General features: G+C 51.7%; 1 protein-coding gene across 4 annotated transcripts in view; it reads right to left on the bottom strand.

Annotated features, from left to right (window-relative positions):
• Window positions 1-12192: 12192 nt before the first annotated feature.
• The window catches only part of TRAF3IP1 (TRAF3 interacting protein 1), a 46174-nt gene continuing 39608 nt past the window's right edge, over window positions 12193-18758 (bottom strand). For 2 of the 4 annotated variants that reach the window (XM_066345749.1, XM_066345748.1), the window contains exons 13-14: window positions 16277-16500; window positions 12193-13940 (exon numbers count right to left, since the gene is read on the bottom strand). In XM_066345749.1, the coding sequence (XP_066201846.1) occupies window positions 13775-13940; window positions 16277-16500 (390 nt within the window). In that variant the 3' untranslated portion in view covers window positions 12193-13774. The remainder of the gene's footprint in view (window positions 13941-16276; window positions 16501-18758) is intronic. The other 2 variants (XM_066345746.1, XM_066345745.1) reach the window with 1 other exon arrangement.

The raw sequence follows: 18758 nt of genomic DNA, 5'->3' as shown, positions 1-18758 counted from the left end.
GGGCACACCTTTTACAGAACAGCAGTCCCCACAGGCTGCCAGCAGCTCCGGGGATGGCGGAGGTGGAGCTGTGGTGGCCCGGGGGCCAGGACAGCGGGGCGGGCAGCCCTTCCCACCGACAGACAGCAGCCTGGGTGAGAGCAGGCCGCCCCCTCAAACCCCCCGGCAAGCCCCTCTGGTGAGAGTGCAGGTGGTTGCACACCTGCTGCATCATGTGTGGCTGGAAGCAAATTCTACAGAGTCCGTTTCAGAAAGAAAAACTCCCATGTAGGGATCAGAAGGATTAAGTGGACATGACTAAGCACATGACTAAGTGTGGACAAAGCGTGGCTGCCTGCACAACAATGAAAGCTTTAATCCGCGAGCCAACACGGGATAAAACTAACGCACCAGATAATAAAGCAGATAAGTGGGGGCTGTCCTCGTATTACTGAAAGAAAGCTAAAGATTTGGATAAATCTGAGGCTTCGTAAATTATCAGTAGCAAAGTTGCATCAAAATAACTACCACATAATGCATAATTTCCAAACGGGACAGATCTAAAAAAAAAAAAAAAAATTGAATAAGAAAAATAGGATACGGCCCTTTCTAGTGGCCTAGTGCAGGGGTCCCCAAACTATGGCCCGTGGGCCGCATGCAGCCCCCTGAGGCCATTTATCCAGCCCCCGCTGCACTTCTGGAAGGGGCACCTCTTTCACTGGTGGTCAGTGAGAGGAGCACTGTATGTGGCAGCGCTGCAAAGGGCCCGTTGCTCACATACAGTACTACTTCCGGTGACGCAGGATGCGTGTGCCAAGGCTCAGGAAGCACGTCATATCACTTGTTACGGCTAGCAGTGACAAATATGGAACCGGACATTGACCATCTCATTAGCCAAAAGCAGGCCCATAGTTCCCATTGAAATACTGGTCAGTTTGTTTGATTTAAATTTATTTGTTCTTTATTTTAAATATTGTATTTGTTCCCAATTTTGTTTTTTTACTTTAAAATAAGATACGTGCAATGTGCATAGGGATTTGCTCATAGTTTTTTTATAGTCTGGCCCTCCAATGGTCTGAAGGACAGTGAACTGGCCCCCTGTATAAAAAGTTTGGGGACCTCTGACCTAGTGGATAGAGCGTCGGCCCAGCGTATGTACATCATGAGTTCGATTCCAAGTCAGGGCACACAGGAGAAGCGACTATCTGCTTCTCCCCCCTCTCCGTTCTCTCCCTCTCCCCTCCCGCAGCCAGTGGCTCGATTGGTTTGAGTGTGGCTCTGGAACCGAAGGTAGCTCAGGTGCTAAAAATAGCACAGTACTACAACCTCAGCCCCAAATGGAGTTGTCAAGTGGACCGAGGTCTGGGCAGGTGCATGCAAGAGTCTTCCCTCCCTCACCTAAAAAAAAGGGGAAGGGATAAAATTTCTTTTCCCAAAACAAAACCAAAAAAATTATGTCTGAGAAAAAAACATACAGTGGGGAAAATATAGATCATTGAGATAGTATAATAAATCCAAAGGAAACAAACTCTCCAAGGAAAAACAAAAATTAAATATTTACAAGACACAAATATATAAGAATTCAGACAGATTCAAAGGCAAAGAATGAAAAAAATATATATCAAGGAAAAACCAATTCATCTTCATAGTGGATGGGAGACTTTCAAACACTCCTCTCAGTAAGAGATGAATCTTGGAATTAATATAGGAAAAAACACCTGTATTAGGACATGGATTTAGACAAGAGAGTCCACAAGGCTTCCTGCATGAGAGCAAACATGGATGTCACATTGTCCCAATAATTTGAAAGAATGGATTTTCTTTTTAAATTATATGAAGGCCCTGGTTGGTTGGCTCAGCGGTAGAGCGTCAGCCCGGTGTGTGGAAGTCCTGGGTTCATTTTCTGGTCAGGGCACACAGAAGCAGCTACCAACTGCTTCTCCGCCCCTTCTCTTTCTCTCCCGATCTCTCTCTCTCTCTCTCTCTCTCTCTCTCTCTCTCTCCCCCTCCTGCAGCCATGGCATGAATGGTTCAAACAAGTTGGCCCCCAGCACTGAGGATGGCTCTATGGCCTCACCTCAGGCACTAAAATAGCTCAGTTGCTGAGCAATGGAGCAGCAGCCCCAGATGGGCAGAGCATCGCCCCTTGGTGGGCTTGCCCAGTGGATTCTGGTCAGGATACATGAAGGAGTCCATCTCTCTGCCTCCCTGCCTCTCACTTAATAAAAAAAAAAATTGTAATGATATAATACATATTTTGAAAAATTAGTAATGTAAAGCTGTGTAGCTCATGGTTTCCAAACAATAAACTATGAAGTGTCTCCCTTTTGCAAATTGCGTGCAGACGACCGATTCTCATGCGCTGTGGCTGGTTGCTGCTGCCCTCCGGCAGCCACAGCGAAATGGCGGTTGCCACGGAGAACCAAGCGTGGTGCTGACCTCAACGTCGGCTCATCTTCTCATTGACTTGGACAAGTAAGTGAAAGGCAGGCGAGAGCTACAGACAGCCTCCCTCTCTTGGCAAGGACACCAGTGACTTCTCAGCTGCAGGGAGCGACAGCTTCTGAATCGTGGGAGGAGCCTCCTCCACCTTTTGCGCTGCGCACAGGGGAATGGCCACAGACAGACCGTCCGCTTGGGTGACTGGTATTGCTGTCCCTTTCACTCCAAGGCGTCTGCCAGTGTCCACGGTGTGACTGACCCACTGTACTCCCACCTCGGCCGGAAGGAACTGACCCGAACACGAGTCAGGAAAAGCTGGGATATTGTACAAAGTGGCTCCGCCCTACAGACACAAGAGGCAGGTGACCTCAGGGGCGTAGAGAGCAATAAAATGTAATTTTAAAAAGAAGTAAGTGATGCGGTTTCCATTTTTTGTTTTAAACATAAAGGCTTGAAAAACTCCTGCAAGTTTAAATGTCCTCGTCTGCGCAGCTGCAGCTCATCCTGGGGCTGGAGACCCCCAGGCTCAGACATGGTCTGGGCACTGGCATGGGGGGCCACGCGTGGGCTTGGGGTGCCTCACAGGCTGGGCTCTGCGAGCCTCCTTCTGGTGGAGGGGACCCCTTCACACAGCCCAACTCGCCAGGGAAAGTTGTGACCTTGTTAACTGGTAAGGGGTCCAAGAATCTCCTTTTAATCCCACAAACGGTTGTTTTGGCAGGTGTGGCAGGGGGGGAAACAGCGACCTGGGTGTGCGGTTTTCACGCGTGGCAGGAGCGCTCGGTGGCTCTCAGCGGGAGCACCGGGCACCGTGCCTGCCCGGTTCGCCTGCTGACTCCAGATTTTGATTCTGCAATTATCCCAGTGAGCTCGATGCTTCAAATCCACGAGTTAGGAGGTTTTATTGGAAAGTTCTATTTTTACATGCATCCTGGTGTTTGTATTGAAACTGCCCCAAAGACGCTCTCCTCCAGAGCCCTAATCCCTGGAAAGGGAACAGCCACCGGAAGAATGCACCCCAGTTCCCAGGTGGAGAGCAGGGCGAGGTCACCCTGCAGAGGGTCCAGCCACAGGGGAAGGGGGGGCACAGACAGGTGTGAGTCCCAATGACCAACTCAGGCCGCATCATGATGGCCCTGGATGTGGTGCCTCAGTGGGTCCTTCCTCCACAGAAAACAGTAACTATTTTATTTTACACCTGCTTTGCCACAAAGGCAGATATATTGATATTACATACTAAAATATTTAGTTTAACCTAGAAGTTTGTATCTTCTGATAAGAATTTACACTCTCACGAGCCCCTGACGTGCCGTGGGCTCTGACGCTGTGCCCTGCCCACGTGGAGGGGCTGGCGTGTTGGCGGCGGCAGCAATCGTGACGGGACGGAGGCCTGAGACCTTGTTAGGGCAGGCAAGGCCTGGAAGCGTCCACTGGAACCCTCCACAGCACCCCCGCGATGTGGTCAACTGGCCTCTGCTTGCTCACCTCCCGAGACAGGAAGCTCTCTACCAGGCCACCCTCACCACCTCTGGACCATTCTCTCTGAATGGAGCCTTCGTCCTTATCCAGAGCCCGTCTCATCTCCTTCTCTTCCTCCCCCACGGGTCAGACCCCAGGACACAGGGACAGCTTTACCCCGCCCCCACCCACCAGACCTTTTCACGCAAAGACAGTGGTCCTGTCCCGGCTTCTTTTCCGTCAGCAAAAGATTCCTGTTTTTAATTGTAAGTACTTCCCCTAACACCCTCTAAAAATACTGCACACTTCACACCACATCCTCGGCCGTACCGTGCACTCTTCATCTTCTTGACTTCTGCCGATTGAGAACAAAGGCCAGTGTGATACGAACTTACGTTCCACAGACCGTGAGGAACGGCCAATATGTACACAGGGCGCTCCCTGTGCAATTACCGATCTTCGTACTCTATAAGCGGTAAGGCACTGGTTCTCTGACAACGCACGTGGAAGTATAGAGGTGCCAGCTGGATGAATCAAGTCAAACACTTAGAGAGCGAGGCAGCAAGTTTGGCCACTTGCCCAAAGTCACGAGCTCATCCAGGAGCCCTCCACAGGCTGAGGGCGGAGCCCCCAGACCCCCAGGGAACTCCCGCCTGGACTCCCAAACGTTCTGCCACATTCTCCTGGGTAATAAGGTTAAAGGCCGGTTTTACGCACCTCCGTATCGGTCTCCCTCCCACCATTCAACGGGGCTGTAAGTATCCCATTTCGTAAAAATCCTTTGCCCCTTATACACAGTAACTTTGTTCTGAGACATCGCAAATATTTCTCTCAGCATGTCACTGGCTTTTTCACTTTTGCTTGGCCATATAAAACTTTTTGAATTTTTATAAAGCCAAATGCTAATTTTTTTCATTTACCTGGAAAATCACATCTGTTTCAGGAAGTTCTCGTTCACCCTGAAATGTACAGCACAGACTACGCACTCACTCTTCCTAGTGCTTTATTCCTACACATTACAGTGCCTCACGAAATAGACCTATTGTCAAGAAATGTGTAAATAGCATGTCATAATATAAACATTTATAAATGCTATAAATATAAAGTGCTTTCCAATTATTTTTTTCTAGTCGTCTCAATGTTGTAAACTCTTTAATTTTTGGAAGTTAATTCTGTATGTGATATTTTTGCCATATGGACAACCATATGTTCCTGTACCACTTGTTTGGACAACAATCTCAAATACTTCTGCTTTGACATACTACAGTTAACAGAAACACCGTTCCCAGATTTATGTATCTGGTGGGGAAATGGGTTCCTTTTATTGATTAATTTACTTTTTTTTTTTTTTTTTAACGCCAAAACCACTTTGGTTTGATTATTACAGCTTTATAGAATAGTAGCTTAAATTTCTTCAATAATCTCATTCTGATGTGTTTTGTTCTTTTATTCTGTTCAACTTGTCAGATTAATTTGGGGGGAAGGTCTGCACCCTCCCATGTGCTCTGTACCCACCAAAAGCAGGAACAGAAGCCCCGGGTGTGGGGTGTGCCGTAGGAAGGATCTGAGAACAGGCATGGCGCACGTTTGCTGGTGGGAGGACCAGCCGGCCAGCCCGCCATCACCGCCCCTCTGCCCGGTGACCTGGCGCCGTCTGGTATCCCAGACACGCCTGCACGTCAATGACACTACGTGCCAGCAAGGCCCGTTGCCGCGACGTCGTTTTCACGTGCAGGTGACTGGCAGCCACCCGAGTCCAGGGGTGGGAGCGGAGCGGCCGGGCATGGCCTCGGGGACATCCGTGTGGCTTTGGAATAAGCGTGACCTCTGGGCACAGCCAGGGCGTCCCCCCGACAGTCGGTACACTTTACAAAGCAGGATGCAGAGCAGAGTACACAGCACGCTGTACCCAGATGAGTGTGTTGTGAGGGAGAAACGGTCCGTATTTGCTTCCGGAAAGAGGGTTAAAGGAGCAGCTGTAACAATGGCTGCTGCAGGGACAACGGGGGGCGGGGACACGGGGTGGGGACACTACTCAGTGTGTGCCTTTCCTGTCACTTCACTGATCCCTGCTGATGTAGTACCTATCCCCACAAAAAAAACACTTTAAAAAATGAAGACAGAAGCCATATGTTAAAAATTGTTCTGCCATACACACACGTTTAGATGATCAAGGGAACTGACATGTAACAGGAAGGGTCATTTTCTTTTGAAAAACACACACACACATAGTACCGTCATGGGATGTAGCACAGGCCCTGGAGGCCGCCTTCGACCACCCCCGAAGGGTGCAGGGCCAGCGGCGTCACCCAGTTTCCACGGCGCTTCTGCCAGGGCCACAAGCACGCACTCGGGGCCCCCGTGCCACACCGCCGAGCTCCCCGTGCCGCGCCGCCGAGCCCCCCGTGCCACGCCACCGGGCCCCCCCGTGCCACGCTGCCGAGTCCCCCCGTGCCACGCTACCGGGCCCCCCGTGCCACGCCGCCGGGCCCCCCCCCGTGCCACGCTGCCGAGTCCCCCCGTGCCACGCTACCGGGCCCCCCGTGCCACGCCGCCGGGCCCCCCCCCGTGCCACGCTGCCGAGTCCCCCCGTGCCACGCTACCGGGCCCCCCGTGCCGCGCCGCCGGGCCCCCCCCCCCCCCCGTGCCATGCTGCCGAGTCCCCCCGTGCCACGCTGCCGAGCCCCCCGTGCCACACTGCCGAGGCCCCCGTGCCACACTGCCGAGTCCCCCCGTGCCACGCTGCCGGGTCCCCCCGTGCCACGCTGCCGAGGCCCCCGTGCCACACTGCCGAGGCCCCCGTGCCATGCTGCCGGGCCCCCATCAGCTCCTCAGTGTTGGTCCTGCCCGGTCAGCCCCATGCAAACGACACAGACTCACCTCCTTGGTTGGTAAAGATGTCCAGGACGCATGGCCCCCAGGAACCCTTTGGGGCAACACCTATTTCCAGGAGCCTTTTGCGTGAAGTTGCTTCACCAGTTTTGAATCTGAGACACACTCCCGCACCCATGTCTGCCATGGGGCAGCAAAAACCTGGTTGACACCTGAGGTCTGGAGGCATCCTGCCAGGCCCTGGTCAGACTTCCCCACTCACCCACCAAGATGCCCGCCCTGGCTCAGTGGGCACCTCTTGCTCAGACGGGCCTTGTCCCCTTCACAGCCAGTGGCCAGCACTCACAGCAGGTCTCAGACAGGGAGAGGGGCCAGTGGTTTCCTGTCTAAGCCAGCAGCTGCCGGAGGTGGGGAGGGTGTGCACATTAGGACGATGCCCACCCCTCTGTGGGTGGCACCTCGAGTGAGGAGGGCACTGTTGGGGACAGCTGGCACCACAGGGTGGCGTTCACACCAGTGTCTGCCAAGAAGGGAGCCCACACCGTCAGCTGGGATCCGGCAAAATGCCGGCGCTGGTGAAGATTCTCAAGGGCAAACCCGAGTGCCTTATGACGTGGTGCGTCGACAGCGAGGCTAGAAGCTTCTCCGAGAGCGGGGGAGGTCGGCGAGGGCAGTGAGCCCAGACGTGAGGAGTTCCCTGGTGGCGCCCGGCCAGGAGCCGCCCTGCAGACCCCAGTGTCGCCCCAGGAGCCGCCCTGCAGACCCCAGTGTCGCCCCAGGAGCCGCCCTGCAGACCCCAGTGTCGCCCCAGGAGCCGCTCTGCAGACCCCAGTGTCGCCCCAGGAGCCGCCCTGCAGACCCCAGCAGGCCCCAGTGTCGCCCCAGGAGCCGCCCCGCAGGCCCCAGTGTCGCCCCAGGAGCCGCCCCGCAGGCCCCAGTGTCGCCCCAGGAGCCGCCCCGCAGGCCCCAGTGTCGCCCCAGGAGCCGCCCCGCAGGCCCCAGTGTCGCCCCAGGAGCCGCCCCGCAGGCCCCAGTGTCGCCCCAGGAGCCGCCCCGCAGGCCCCAGTGTCGCCCCAGGAGCCGCCCCGCAGGCCCCAGTGTCGCCCCAGGAGCCGCCCCGCAGGCCCCAGTGTCGCCCCAGGAGCCGCCCCGCAGGCCCCAGTGTCGCCCCAGGAGCCGCCCCGCAGGCCCCAGTGTCGCCCCAGGAGCCGCCCCGCAGGCCCCAGTGTCGCCCCAGGAGCCGCCCCGCAGGCCCCAGTGTCGCCCCAGGAGCCGCCCCGCAGGCCCCAGTGTCGCCCCAGGAGCCGCCCCGCAGGCCCCAGTGTCGCCCCAGGAGCCGCCCCGCAGGCCCCAGTGTCGCCCCAGGAGCCGCCCTGCAGGCCCCAGTGTCGCCCCAGCCGCCCTGCAGGCCCCAGTGTCGCCCCAGCCGCCCTGCAGACCCCAGTGTCGCCCCAGGAGCCGCCCTGCAGGCCCCAGTGTCGCCCCAGCTGACCGGCTCCCTGGCGGTTGACAACGGGACGTCACAAGGCAGGCTTCGCTGTGCGGTGGTGCTGGGGACCCTGCAGAAGCGTGCACTGCACCTCAGTCAGGTACAAGCCCTGGCCCCCTACGACTCATGGACTCCTTCTTCTGAACCCCCTTTTCTCACCAGAAAGACTGGCTTGCTTGATTTTAGAAGCTGATTATGAAAATTTGGAACTCATCTCTAAATATGGACTGAAAAACTCATTTTATGTGTTAAAAAGCCATTTACATTTCTCTTGCTGAATTAAAAAAAAAAAGAAAGAAAAAGTCCTTCCTACCTAATCTCCCTTCATGAAAAGACACATGAAAAGGCAAAAGGGGACCTTCGGGCGGGGGGGGGGGGCTGGGAGGCTCACTTCCGTCCCCCCCCGCAGGGCTGCGTGAACTCTACTTCCCAAAGACCCGTTAGAGAAACACGAAACCTTTTCACTAACAGTGTGTCACCGGATAGAGGTCAGCTCGGAGCTCCTGGCAGGGGGCTCCGCGGGAGGTACGATGAACCCGGGTGGGGGGGTGCTCTCTGCGCCTCTGGGTGTGGACGGAAGGTTCCAGAGCCTAGGCCCCGACGTGGGCACGCCTGGGTCATGACCTTGTGCGCAGGACCTCATTTTGTAGCCGGTTCTTTTTTTTTTTTTTTAATAAATTTTTATTTTAATGGGGTGACATCAATAAATCAGGGTACATACATTCAAAGAAAACATTTCCAGGTTATCTTGTCATTTAGTTCTGTTGCATACCCATCACCCGAAGAGAGATCGTCCTCCGCCACCCTCCATCCAGTTCTCTCTGTACCCCTCCCCCTCCCCCTCTCCCTCCTTCCCTCCCCCCACCCCCATAGCCACCACACTCCTGTTCATGCCTCTTAGTCTCGCTTTTATGTCCCACCAATGTATGGAATCCTGCAGTTCCTGTTTTTTTCTGATTCGCTTATTTCAACCCGCACAATGCTACCAAGACTCCACCATTCCACTATAAGTGATCCGATGTCACCATTTCTCCTAGCTGAATAATATACCATGGTGTATATGTGCCCCATCTTCTTCATCCAGTCCTCTATTTTTTTTACAGTGATTAAAAGCCTTTAAGCAAACTCTTGGCCAATACAGCAAGAATCCATAAAAGAGTAGTGTCCTTAACATATTCCCCAAGTCCAAGTTGGCCCCATCACCATGCCAAATCCCTGAAAAATGCAACCCAACCACAGTTCAGTCTGTTAGGAGCTGTCACAGGGAGCAGGAGTCCAGGAAAGTTCCCCACAGGAAAAGTCCGCATGGCACTGGAATTGTTGTCACCATTCTATACTTTGCAGCTCATGTCCAAGTCCCAATGACCGCTGCTTCTAGCTGGTAATGATTCAGGTAGACTGGAAAAAGCCATTTGCAGCATGCGTGGATATGGAGCTTCTGTTCTCCTCTGCCTGGAGAGTTGAGACCAGGTTGCTTTTCCCTGGAGCTCTGTGACTGTGGCCTGGTAGAGAGAACCTTGGGATACACTAAGCTGGGTGGCAAAGGTAAATTCATAATACAAGTTGGCAAAAGGAGGAAAGAGAGCTCTAAATTAAGAGTAGGTCCCAGCCTGAAATATGAGTGGGGCATTGAGGTAGGAGGGATAAAGGAAACACTATATATTAAGCAAAGCAGCAGAAAATAGGACTATCAACACCCATAACAGAGATCTTCGAGGGAAGAATAAAAAACCTGACTATTCAGGCAAAACATAGTTAAGTGGCCCTTGTGTGAATGAGATCAGTTTACCTGCTTCTTGGGAGAAATACCCTAGGCTCATCCACAGTGTCGTAGATGGGGCCGACGGCCCTGGGCACCTTCAGCCTTCAGTGGCAAACCCCAGCTTTCTGGGCAAGGTTAGGTCACAGGTGGCTGGAGCAGGGCTGGAAGAGACTGAACCCTCCCTTAGAGGAGCGAGGGGGAAGCCCACCTTCCAGTATCCCTGTTTCCCCACAGCAGAGGCGTGTAAGCCTGGCAGGCTTTAGCTCAATGACCTTCCTTTCCACTATTGAATGTAGCCGGTTCTTTATGGAAGTGCAAACAAGCCAGTCATCCTAAGCCTGTGAGCGCTGCCATCTGCTCAAGGTCCCGGCCAGCAGTCGGGTCAGGACAGCTTAGAGAAGTCCAGCCCTGTTTCAGGGGCACCTGTCAGTGTGAAGAGAGCGCCGGACACCCTGAAATCCCAACCTGCACTGAGTGTCACTAAATGACACCATCTCTCTCCATCGATTTCAACGATGAATATTTTTAGGTGGCTTATTAAACAGAAAAAGTTAGCTGTCAAAGTAGAAAGCTTAATTTTTTTTTAGTCTTTAGTTTTTCCCCAAAGGTTCACGTCATTTCCTTTGAATACAAATTAGTGTCAGCTCAACCTCTTAATTTTTTTTTAAAAGCTAACTTTTTATTTTTTAACTTATTGATTTTTTTTTGGGGGGGGGGGGAGGCAGACAGAAACTTCAATCCATTTCTGCACGTGTCCTGAGCAGGGATCACACCCACAACCTCTGCACACTGGGACAATGCTCCAACCCAGGGCTTTCAACCCTTTTACACTTGGGGACCAGTGAAAATAGGAGAATTATTTCGGGGACCACGAAGGCAGAAATCACCCTCAGCATAAGCGAATTCGACTCAGATCACTGGGTCTATAATCTTCATACACCAGGGTGGTACACCCTTTTGTAAACCAACACAAAATTCCTGGCAGACCAGTCTGACCAGCAATTGAAAAATACTGCTCTAACCTAAGGGGCTATCCAGCCAGGGCTCAGCTCAACTTTTTTGTTGTTTTTTTAATTAAGTGAAAGGCAGTGAGGCAGAGAGACTCCCCATGCACCCCAAGCACGCACCCGGACAAGGGTCCACCCGCACGCCCACTGCCAGGGGATGAGCTTCTGCTCCACTGCTCGGCAACCAAGCTATTTTATATATATATATATATATATTTTTTTTTTTTTTTTTTGTATCTCCCTGAAGCTGGAAACGGGGAGAGACAGCCAGACAGACTCCCGCATGCGCCCGACCGGGATCCACCCGGCACGCCCACCAGGGGCAACGCTCTGCCCACCAGGGGGCGATGCTCTGCCCCTCCGGGGCATCGCTCTGCCGCGACCAGAGCCACTCCAGCGCCTGGGGCAGAGGCCAAGGAGCCATCCCCAGCGCCCGGGCCAACTTTTGCTCCAATGGAGCCTCGGCCGAGGGAGGGGAAGAGAGAGACACAGAGGATGGAGGGGGAGGGGGGTGGAGAAGCAAATGGGCGCCTCTCCTATGTGCCCTGGCCGGGAATCGAACCCGGGTCTCCCGCACGCCAGGCCGACGCTCCACCGCCGAGCCAACCGGCCAGGGCCTATTTTATATTTTAACACCTGACGCAAGTCCATGGAGCTATCCTCAGTGCCCGGGGCCAACTTTGCTCGAACCATTTGACCCATGGCTGCAGAAAGGGAAGAGAGAGAGAGAGAGAAAGAGAGAGAGAGAGAGAGAGAGAAGGGAGAGGGGAAGGGTGGAGAAGCAGATGGTCACTTCTCCTATGTGCCCTGATCAGGAACCAAACCTGGAACTTCCACACACCAGGCCGATGCTTTACCACTGAGCCAACTAACCAGGGCCTCAGTTCAATTTTTAAACTAAAATTTCTGAACTATGACTCCAGTACTTCCTAAAAACTTATAAACTAAAGTAGAGAAAGCATTTAATAATGCCATTTGTATATTTTATCAAAATAATAAGTAACACCAGGATCTGTCTATAAAATACAGTAATAATTACATTCAGAGACTTTTTAAAACTTCACGAATGATATTAAAATTTGATAAATGCTTTCCTGTCTTATAAAACTTCAATGTATACAGAAAATGGACAATTACCCCCATATGAATATAAACATAGATTTCCCTGAACTTTCTTCAAAGGACAACAAAATGCCCATTCAAAAATTAAAAAAAAAAAATCCCAACGCTTATAAATAAATTTTTCCAGGTGTGAACTGAATTGGAAAACCCATACACGTGTAGAAAAAATATGATTATTTTAATGATCTATGTATAAAAGAAAAAAATAAATTTTATGATACAATTTGATAGGCTACTTCATATAAAAATTTATCCACATACAATGTATGTAATTTTCTGCAACACAAAAAATTGTAGTCATACATACAAATTCATAAAAAAGTAGACATCTTAACTTGAAGCAAAACAGGGCTGTTCAGGGTTGTGGCTAAGTCATTCAATGCAGTAGAAAACAGATTACCAGTATGTGACAGGTTAGTTAACTATGATGTTTCCCCTCCTCCATAAAGTATTTGGTATAATCTGATCAAACAGAATGTTACGGTGCGCTTTAAGAAAGGAGAAAAAGACCAATGTTTCAAAATGGCAGATCTTAGTAATTTGATCTTCAATGTATTCAGCTTAGAAAATCCTATAACCACCGTAGTAAAAGATTTATTTTGAAAATCATACTCAGAAAAACTAAACTGTACCATTTGTGCTAACCTTTATAAAAACAAAACCTCCTCAGGCAATTCTAACACTTGACATGGCCCTCTGTGGTTTTAGTAATAAATGCAACACCTAGAAATAAAAGTATCAGGACCTACGTACGGAATGTGTATCCCGGAACAATGAAATGCTTTATATACAAACTTGAAGACGTCAGTACGTACAGTTTTATATGTAAGTGAAAACTAAATAGAAACCATGTAAAAAAATACCCCCCTAAATGGTAACATCAAAAAAAGTTTGTGAATTGGTGCTTCCTTTTAAGTTGTCCTTTCTCAGTTTCCCTAGAGGACCTGCCCGCGGGGTGCGGGGTGCGGGGTGCAGGGTGCGGGGTGCACCACCTGGGCGAGGGAGGGCGGCGTGCCAGGTGGGCCACGGAGAGCAAGGCCGCCGCGGAGCCACACAAGCACCCACCTGGGAAAGAAAGCAGTAGGGGTGGCCGGGACAACCTCACGTCCACACAGTGCCATGAAGGCCATACTGAAATCACCTTCTTAAATTTATGAACTTTTAAGAGTGAGAAACACAAGAATAGTAATAGGGACCAATAAGAAAATTACATAAGGAAAATTACACTCATTATAAGGAGGTTTTAAAAACGTTCTTATGTGCCTTTACAAAGATACAGGTTGAAATGAACCCTTTTTGGGCGGAAAGGAACTCAAACTATAACCCAATTGCGAGCAGACCTCGGTCACTCTCAGTGCCTCAGAGAGGACACAGCCTCTGCTCAGTGCCTGACTTGCGGAGTGCTCACTAGACCCAGGACAAGCCCACCGCGACGGTTCGGTTCGGTTCGGTTCGGTGCGCGGGGCGGGAGCACTCTGGACCAGAACTAAGCGCCCAGGCTCCGCAGACACAGCGAACAGGCTCGCAGACACCCCCACACGGCGTCTGCAGGAGCCGTTTACAACCGGCCGGCGAGGAGGCCGGGAGGAAAGGTGCCCTCTGCACACAGAACAGTCCCTCTGCTCCGAGCTCCCTTTTATTGTCAGACTGAGGAGGATTCACCCCCCTGAGCGTCCTGGGCTCTCACCTTCTGGAACTCACATTAATACCATACACCATTTTCTGGATTTTCTCTTCGTTCTTCAGGATGTTGGCCTTCACGGCGCAGATCTTGTCCTGCTGGTCTTTGATCAGCTGCTCCAGCTCCGCCAGCTCCGCCTTCAGGGGCTCCACCGCGGAGCTGGTGACACTGGTGGGAACAAAACCAGGCGCTCCTAAGTGTCCAGTCTCCTCTGAGGTTCGCTTCTTCATGAACACACTACAGGCGCTGGCCGGGGCTCCGTGGAGAAAGGTCAGCCCAGGGCGCCAGAGGCTGCCCGCTCGACCCGGTCAGGCACGCAGGGGGGCCAGCCAGTGAGCGCACAACTGAACAGAACAGCTGCCCGAGACGAGCTCATGCTTCTCTCTCTCTCCCCCTCCCCTCTCCCGCTCTCTCACTCTGTCAAATCAATGAAAAATCAAAAATAAATTATAAAAATAAAACCTCAAAGACAACCAAAGTGCTTATTTCACCCAAAGAAAAAGGGTAAAAATAGAAATGTACTCAAGAAGGACTTGAAGAGACTAATCCTTCACCCCTGGGAAAATCTACTGATCTTCACCACCCCCACCACAACCAGAAGTGAAGTCGAACATGAAATTTATACAACGAGGTCTGCTATTCCTTAAACTACAGGTGTCACTGAGCACCCTGGGCTGGCAGGGAGGCGGGCAGCAAGGCCATCAGCACCAGGAAGCGCCACGGGACGCCCGCACGTGCCCCACCTTCACTGGTGGAGAAGCCCCACCCCCTGGGCAGGCTCGCCCAGCTTCAAGAGGACCCTCTGGGGCCCCTCCGAGCCTTCACTACCGGGTCAGACACTGGGGTCACTCCAGGAACAAGGGGGAGCCTTGCTCAGAATCAGCCTCTCCCTTTCGGTTTCTGAGCTCATGACAACAAAGCAAAGCAGAGCGAGGATTCAACCACCCTGCCCCAGAGCAAATGGGGCCTTTAAGGAGGAAATGTCTGTGACGATCGTTTTAACACCTGAAATCAAAGCTCACAAGTGCTAACCCGTTCCAGGCGCCCCCCACTTTTGGAAAGTTCATGGTATGACACTTCGTTTTTTGAATGCACCTGCATTAGTAACTGTTTCCACTAACTGAAAGAAATCCCAAGAGGATTTTCACTTTTATAGGGGAAAAAAAGGCCAAAAGCGAAAGCAGCAGTCACCATGTGCTTTGCACAGGCAGCAGCACGGGGCCCAGGGGGCCCTCAGCCCTCGGTGCCAGCGGCCGAGCTGCCAGCTGCATGTGAGCGTCAGCGCCTCAGCTCCACGGACTCTGCCGCCGCTGGCAGGACGGGTCCTGAGCTCTCAGGACGGCCTCAGAGCTTAGACAGGTGCTCAGCTTGGAATACAACTGGACCTAAGTAAGTGCTGGACCACGGTGAATGACAGACGACACTGCGTGTGTGTCGAACGTGCCTGCGTCCAGCATCCACACTATTTACACACACAGAGAAGCTGAGTCACTGTTCTGGTTCTGCTAGTAGCAAACGGTGTAGTCGGCACCAGTAACGGATAAAATGGCAGCTCTTGCTGGAGTGGACTTGTGTGCACACAAAGTGTGGTACTTATCATGTCATTCCTGATTCTACTATATGTTAGTGTTACTTTAGGTTTTCCGTGTTATTTGGTATGTTTGACAGGTTACTCTGGGGGTCTGGGAATGCTCAAAGCTGTTTCCACATAAATTAATAACCGCCTGCTCACTTTAAGCCTTTCCGGCTCAGGAAGGCCTCGCAGGTGCGCTTGGCTTCCGGACAGCAGGGAGCCTGAGTCAGGCTGAAAGAGACACCTCAAGTTCTCAGTGACTATCTGACCTCTGTCAGGCTGTGCACTTTAATACATAAGGGCCTTTTTAAGAATAAGCAGACTAATAAAGACTGGGACCCCATTATAATATAGCTTTATATTGCATGGGCTTAAAATAAGTAATTGAGTCAAATCAAGTGTTTTCTGAAAGAACAGTTAATAGTTGATATATGCATCCTAGATTCACTGATTATATAGCAAACATTTCTCTAAAATAAATCTTTTTAACGGCTATTGTTTCTTTTACAGTAGCAACTTCAAAATGGGTTCACCAGCATTTATTTAGAGTAAATAATTAAAATACTTTTGAACTACAAACAATTATAAAACTTTAGGAATTTTGATGAAATATAAGAAAACATGGTATCTGAACTTGTGAATGTCTAAACTGTTTTATGCATGAATATTAGCTCCAAATCTGTTCTCACTGATACAAAGAAAAGCACACTCTGCCAGCAAGGAGGAAGGAAGACGACAGGGAGGGCCCAGCCCTGCAGACTTGGGGGTCCCTCGCCCTGCCCCACCTGAACTCCGCCTAGCCACGCCCACCCACCTGACCACGCCCTGGACCTGCCCCAACTCCACCCTGACCACGCCCTGGGCCTGGCCCCGCCCACCCACCTGGCCACACCCTGGCCCTGGCCTGCCCCACCCTGTCTGCCACCCCCACCTCTGCTCCTGCTGCAGGGCCTCGGTGTGCTGCTTGTTCTCGCTATGCCACAGCTGCAGCTCCTTCTGCATGGCGTCCACGTCTTCCTGGAGGTAGTTCATGATCCTGCCCAGGGGCAGCGCGCTCTTGCACAGCGTCTGGATGGACATGCGCAGCTTCTCTATCTCCTTGGAAACGATGTCTTTCTCCTTCTTCCAGGCTGACTCAAAGACAAGCGCCTTCTCCTACAGTTGGGGGGAAAATATGGAGAAACAGCCTCAGTCTGGAGGCAGTACGGCTCAGGTGTGGGGCAGTGCTGGCTCAGAGCCACCAGGACACGTGAGTGTTCGCTCCTGTGACCATGAGTCTCCGGCCAGCAGCAGCCCTGAAAAAAACAGCACTCTGTGACATATAAGCAGTGTCCGGGAGAGTCCCTTCCTTCTCAAATGGTAGAGGGGTCTGCCTGACCAGGTGGGGCAAAGTGAACAGAGCATCGGACTGGGACGCGGAGGACCCAGGTTCGGTGTCCTAAGGTCGCTGGCTTGAGCCCAAGGTTGTTGGCTTGAGCAAGGGGTCACTTGCTCTGCTGTAGCCTCCCGGTCAAGGCACATATGAGAAAGCAATCAGTGAACAACTAAGGAGACTAAGGAGCCGCAACAAAGAACTGATGCTTCTTATCTCTCTCCCTTCCTGCCTGTCTGTCCCTATCTGTCCCTCTCTCTGTCTGTCACAAAAAAAAAGAGAAAAAAAAAAGAAAAGGGTAGAGAGGTTCTTACCTGGAAGGCTGTCTCTGGGGCCCATTCTAGATGGTAAGATTTTATTTCCCAAAAGACCAGACACTTGCTGCAATCATGGTAAGAGAAGCTGAGGGGCAAAAACTTTCCCAAGTGTAGCAGTGGACGAGGACCTGCCCCTCACTGCGCCCTCTCCCATCTCAGGGAACCCTGAAACCCAGCTCACCAGGCAAGAGGAGGAAAGGGTCCCACAAAAGGGGAAATGGGCGATGTGCTGCACCCGGACTGATGGAGGTCACCCGTGGGGACCTGGAGGGCGTGGCCCACAGCACCCAGCTGAAGTACTCAGAGAAAGCTGAAGCAGTGGCTGGACCACTCAGGAAGTGAAGGAGGAGGAGGAGAAATCAGCCCACCCGGTTTCAGGACCTGGGCTAGAGCTGCCGTCATCAAGAGTGTGCTATCGGCAGGACAGACACACAGACTAACGAGACAGGAAAGGGGTCCAGAAACAGCCTCACAGATATGCCAAATGATTCTTGACAAAGTATAAAAGCAATTCAATTAAGGAAATAGAGCTTTTAACACGTGGCACCAGACCAGCAGAACTGTCAGATGGGAACATGAACCTTGACCACAGTCTCAGACCTCTCAGTATAAAGGCAAAGAAGGAGCCTCCTAGCAGCTGGTACAGATCACTGAATGTCAGCTACTTCTCCAAACAGCTACGGCCCCTGAAAAGGACCAAGGAGGAGCTGTCCTGGACGTCTGGGTGGGGTAAGCGTAGGGGGCTTGACCTGAGACCAGAGGTCCATGTGGCTGAAGCAAAGTCAGTGCCCAGAACAGAGAAGACAGTACACAGACCAGCCTTTCTCCTTGACCTGAAAAGCGGAAACACTTGATAATCATCTTATTACACTGAGAACCGATCATAAAGCACACTGACAAAGCAGGCAGGCAGCAGGGAATGCAGACTCAACTTCTCAGCTGAAACGCTCCCTCTCTACCTACAGTGATGAAGGTAAGTTAAGAATGTGACATTACTGGCTTCACCTGGTCCTTTCAAACCTTTTTATGGAAGGCTCTTCTCACATATTCATCTTTCAGATGAACTTTAGAATATTCTCTGTCAAGTTCTAAAGCCTCCATTGAATACGTATTAGAATTACATTAAACCGATAGGTTAACTTGAGAGAAATGAACATCTCTATAATACTGCATTTTCCGTCCATGAACACACAATGTCTTGATGTTTTCCCAGGTCTTTTGTACTTCTTGGTAAAATTCCTCAGCTTCTCAGTCAACAGTGACTAGAAGCGCCTCGTTAAAAGCCCACAGGCCCCAGGGGGTCCTGTTCTGTGTCTGCAGGGACACTGGTTCCCACAGCTGATGACCGACCCACGGGCAGACGGTGACCTCTGTCGGTTTCCCACTGGCCCTCTTACACGTTGTTTTCTCACGCTTTTAACTCCGGGGGTTGATTTACTTGATCAACTGTTGTCATCTTCAAATATGGTGACCCTGCCTCCCTTCCAGAATTAAACCTCGTCTCTCTTGGGACTGGCTAGAACCTCCAGAGTACCCCAGTGGGGTCACATTCCCATTCAGTGCCCACACCCACTGCTGCGACGGGGCGCTGACCGCTCCAGGCAGGCCCTCCGGCCCCTGTGCCTCTCCACCAGGGGGAAGGCTGAGCTGGGCATGGGACCCCCACTCTTAAAGACAGCACCCTGCCTGGAGATTTTATTTATTGGGCACGAGAATCATTTTTT

This window comes from Saccopteryx leptura, chromosome 7 (genome assembly GCF_036850995.1).
Source record: "Saccopteryx leptura isolate mSacLep1 chromosome 7, mSacLep1_pri_phased_curated, whole genome shotgun sequence".
Taxonomy (NCBI): domain Eukaryota; kingdom Metazoa; phylum Chordata; class Mammalia; order Chiroptera; family Emballonuridae; genus Saccopteryx; species Saccopteryx leptura.
This window is presented reverse-complemented; position numbering and strand designations above follow the sequence as displayed.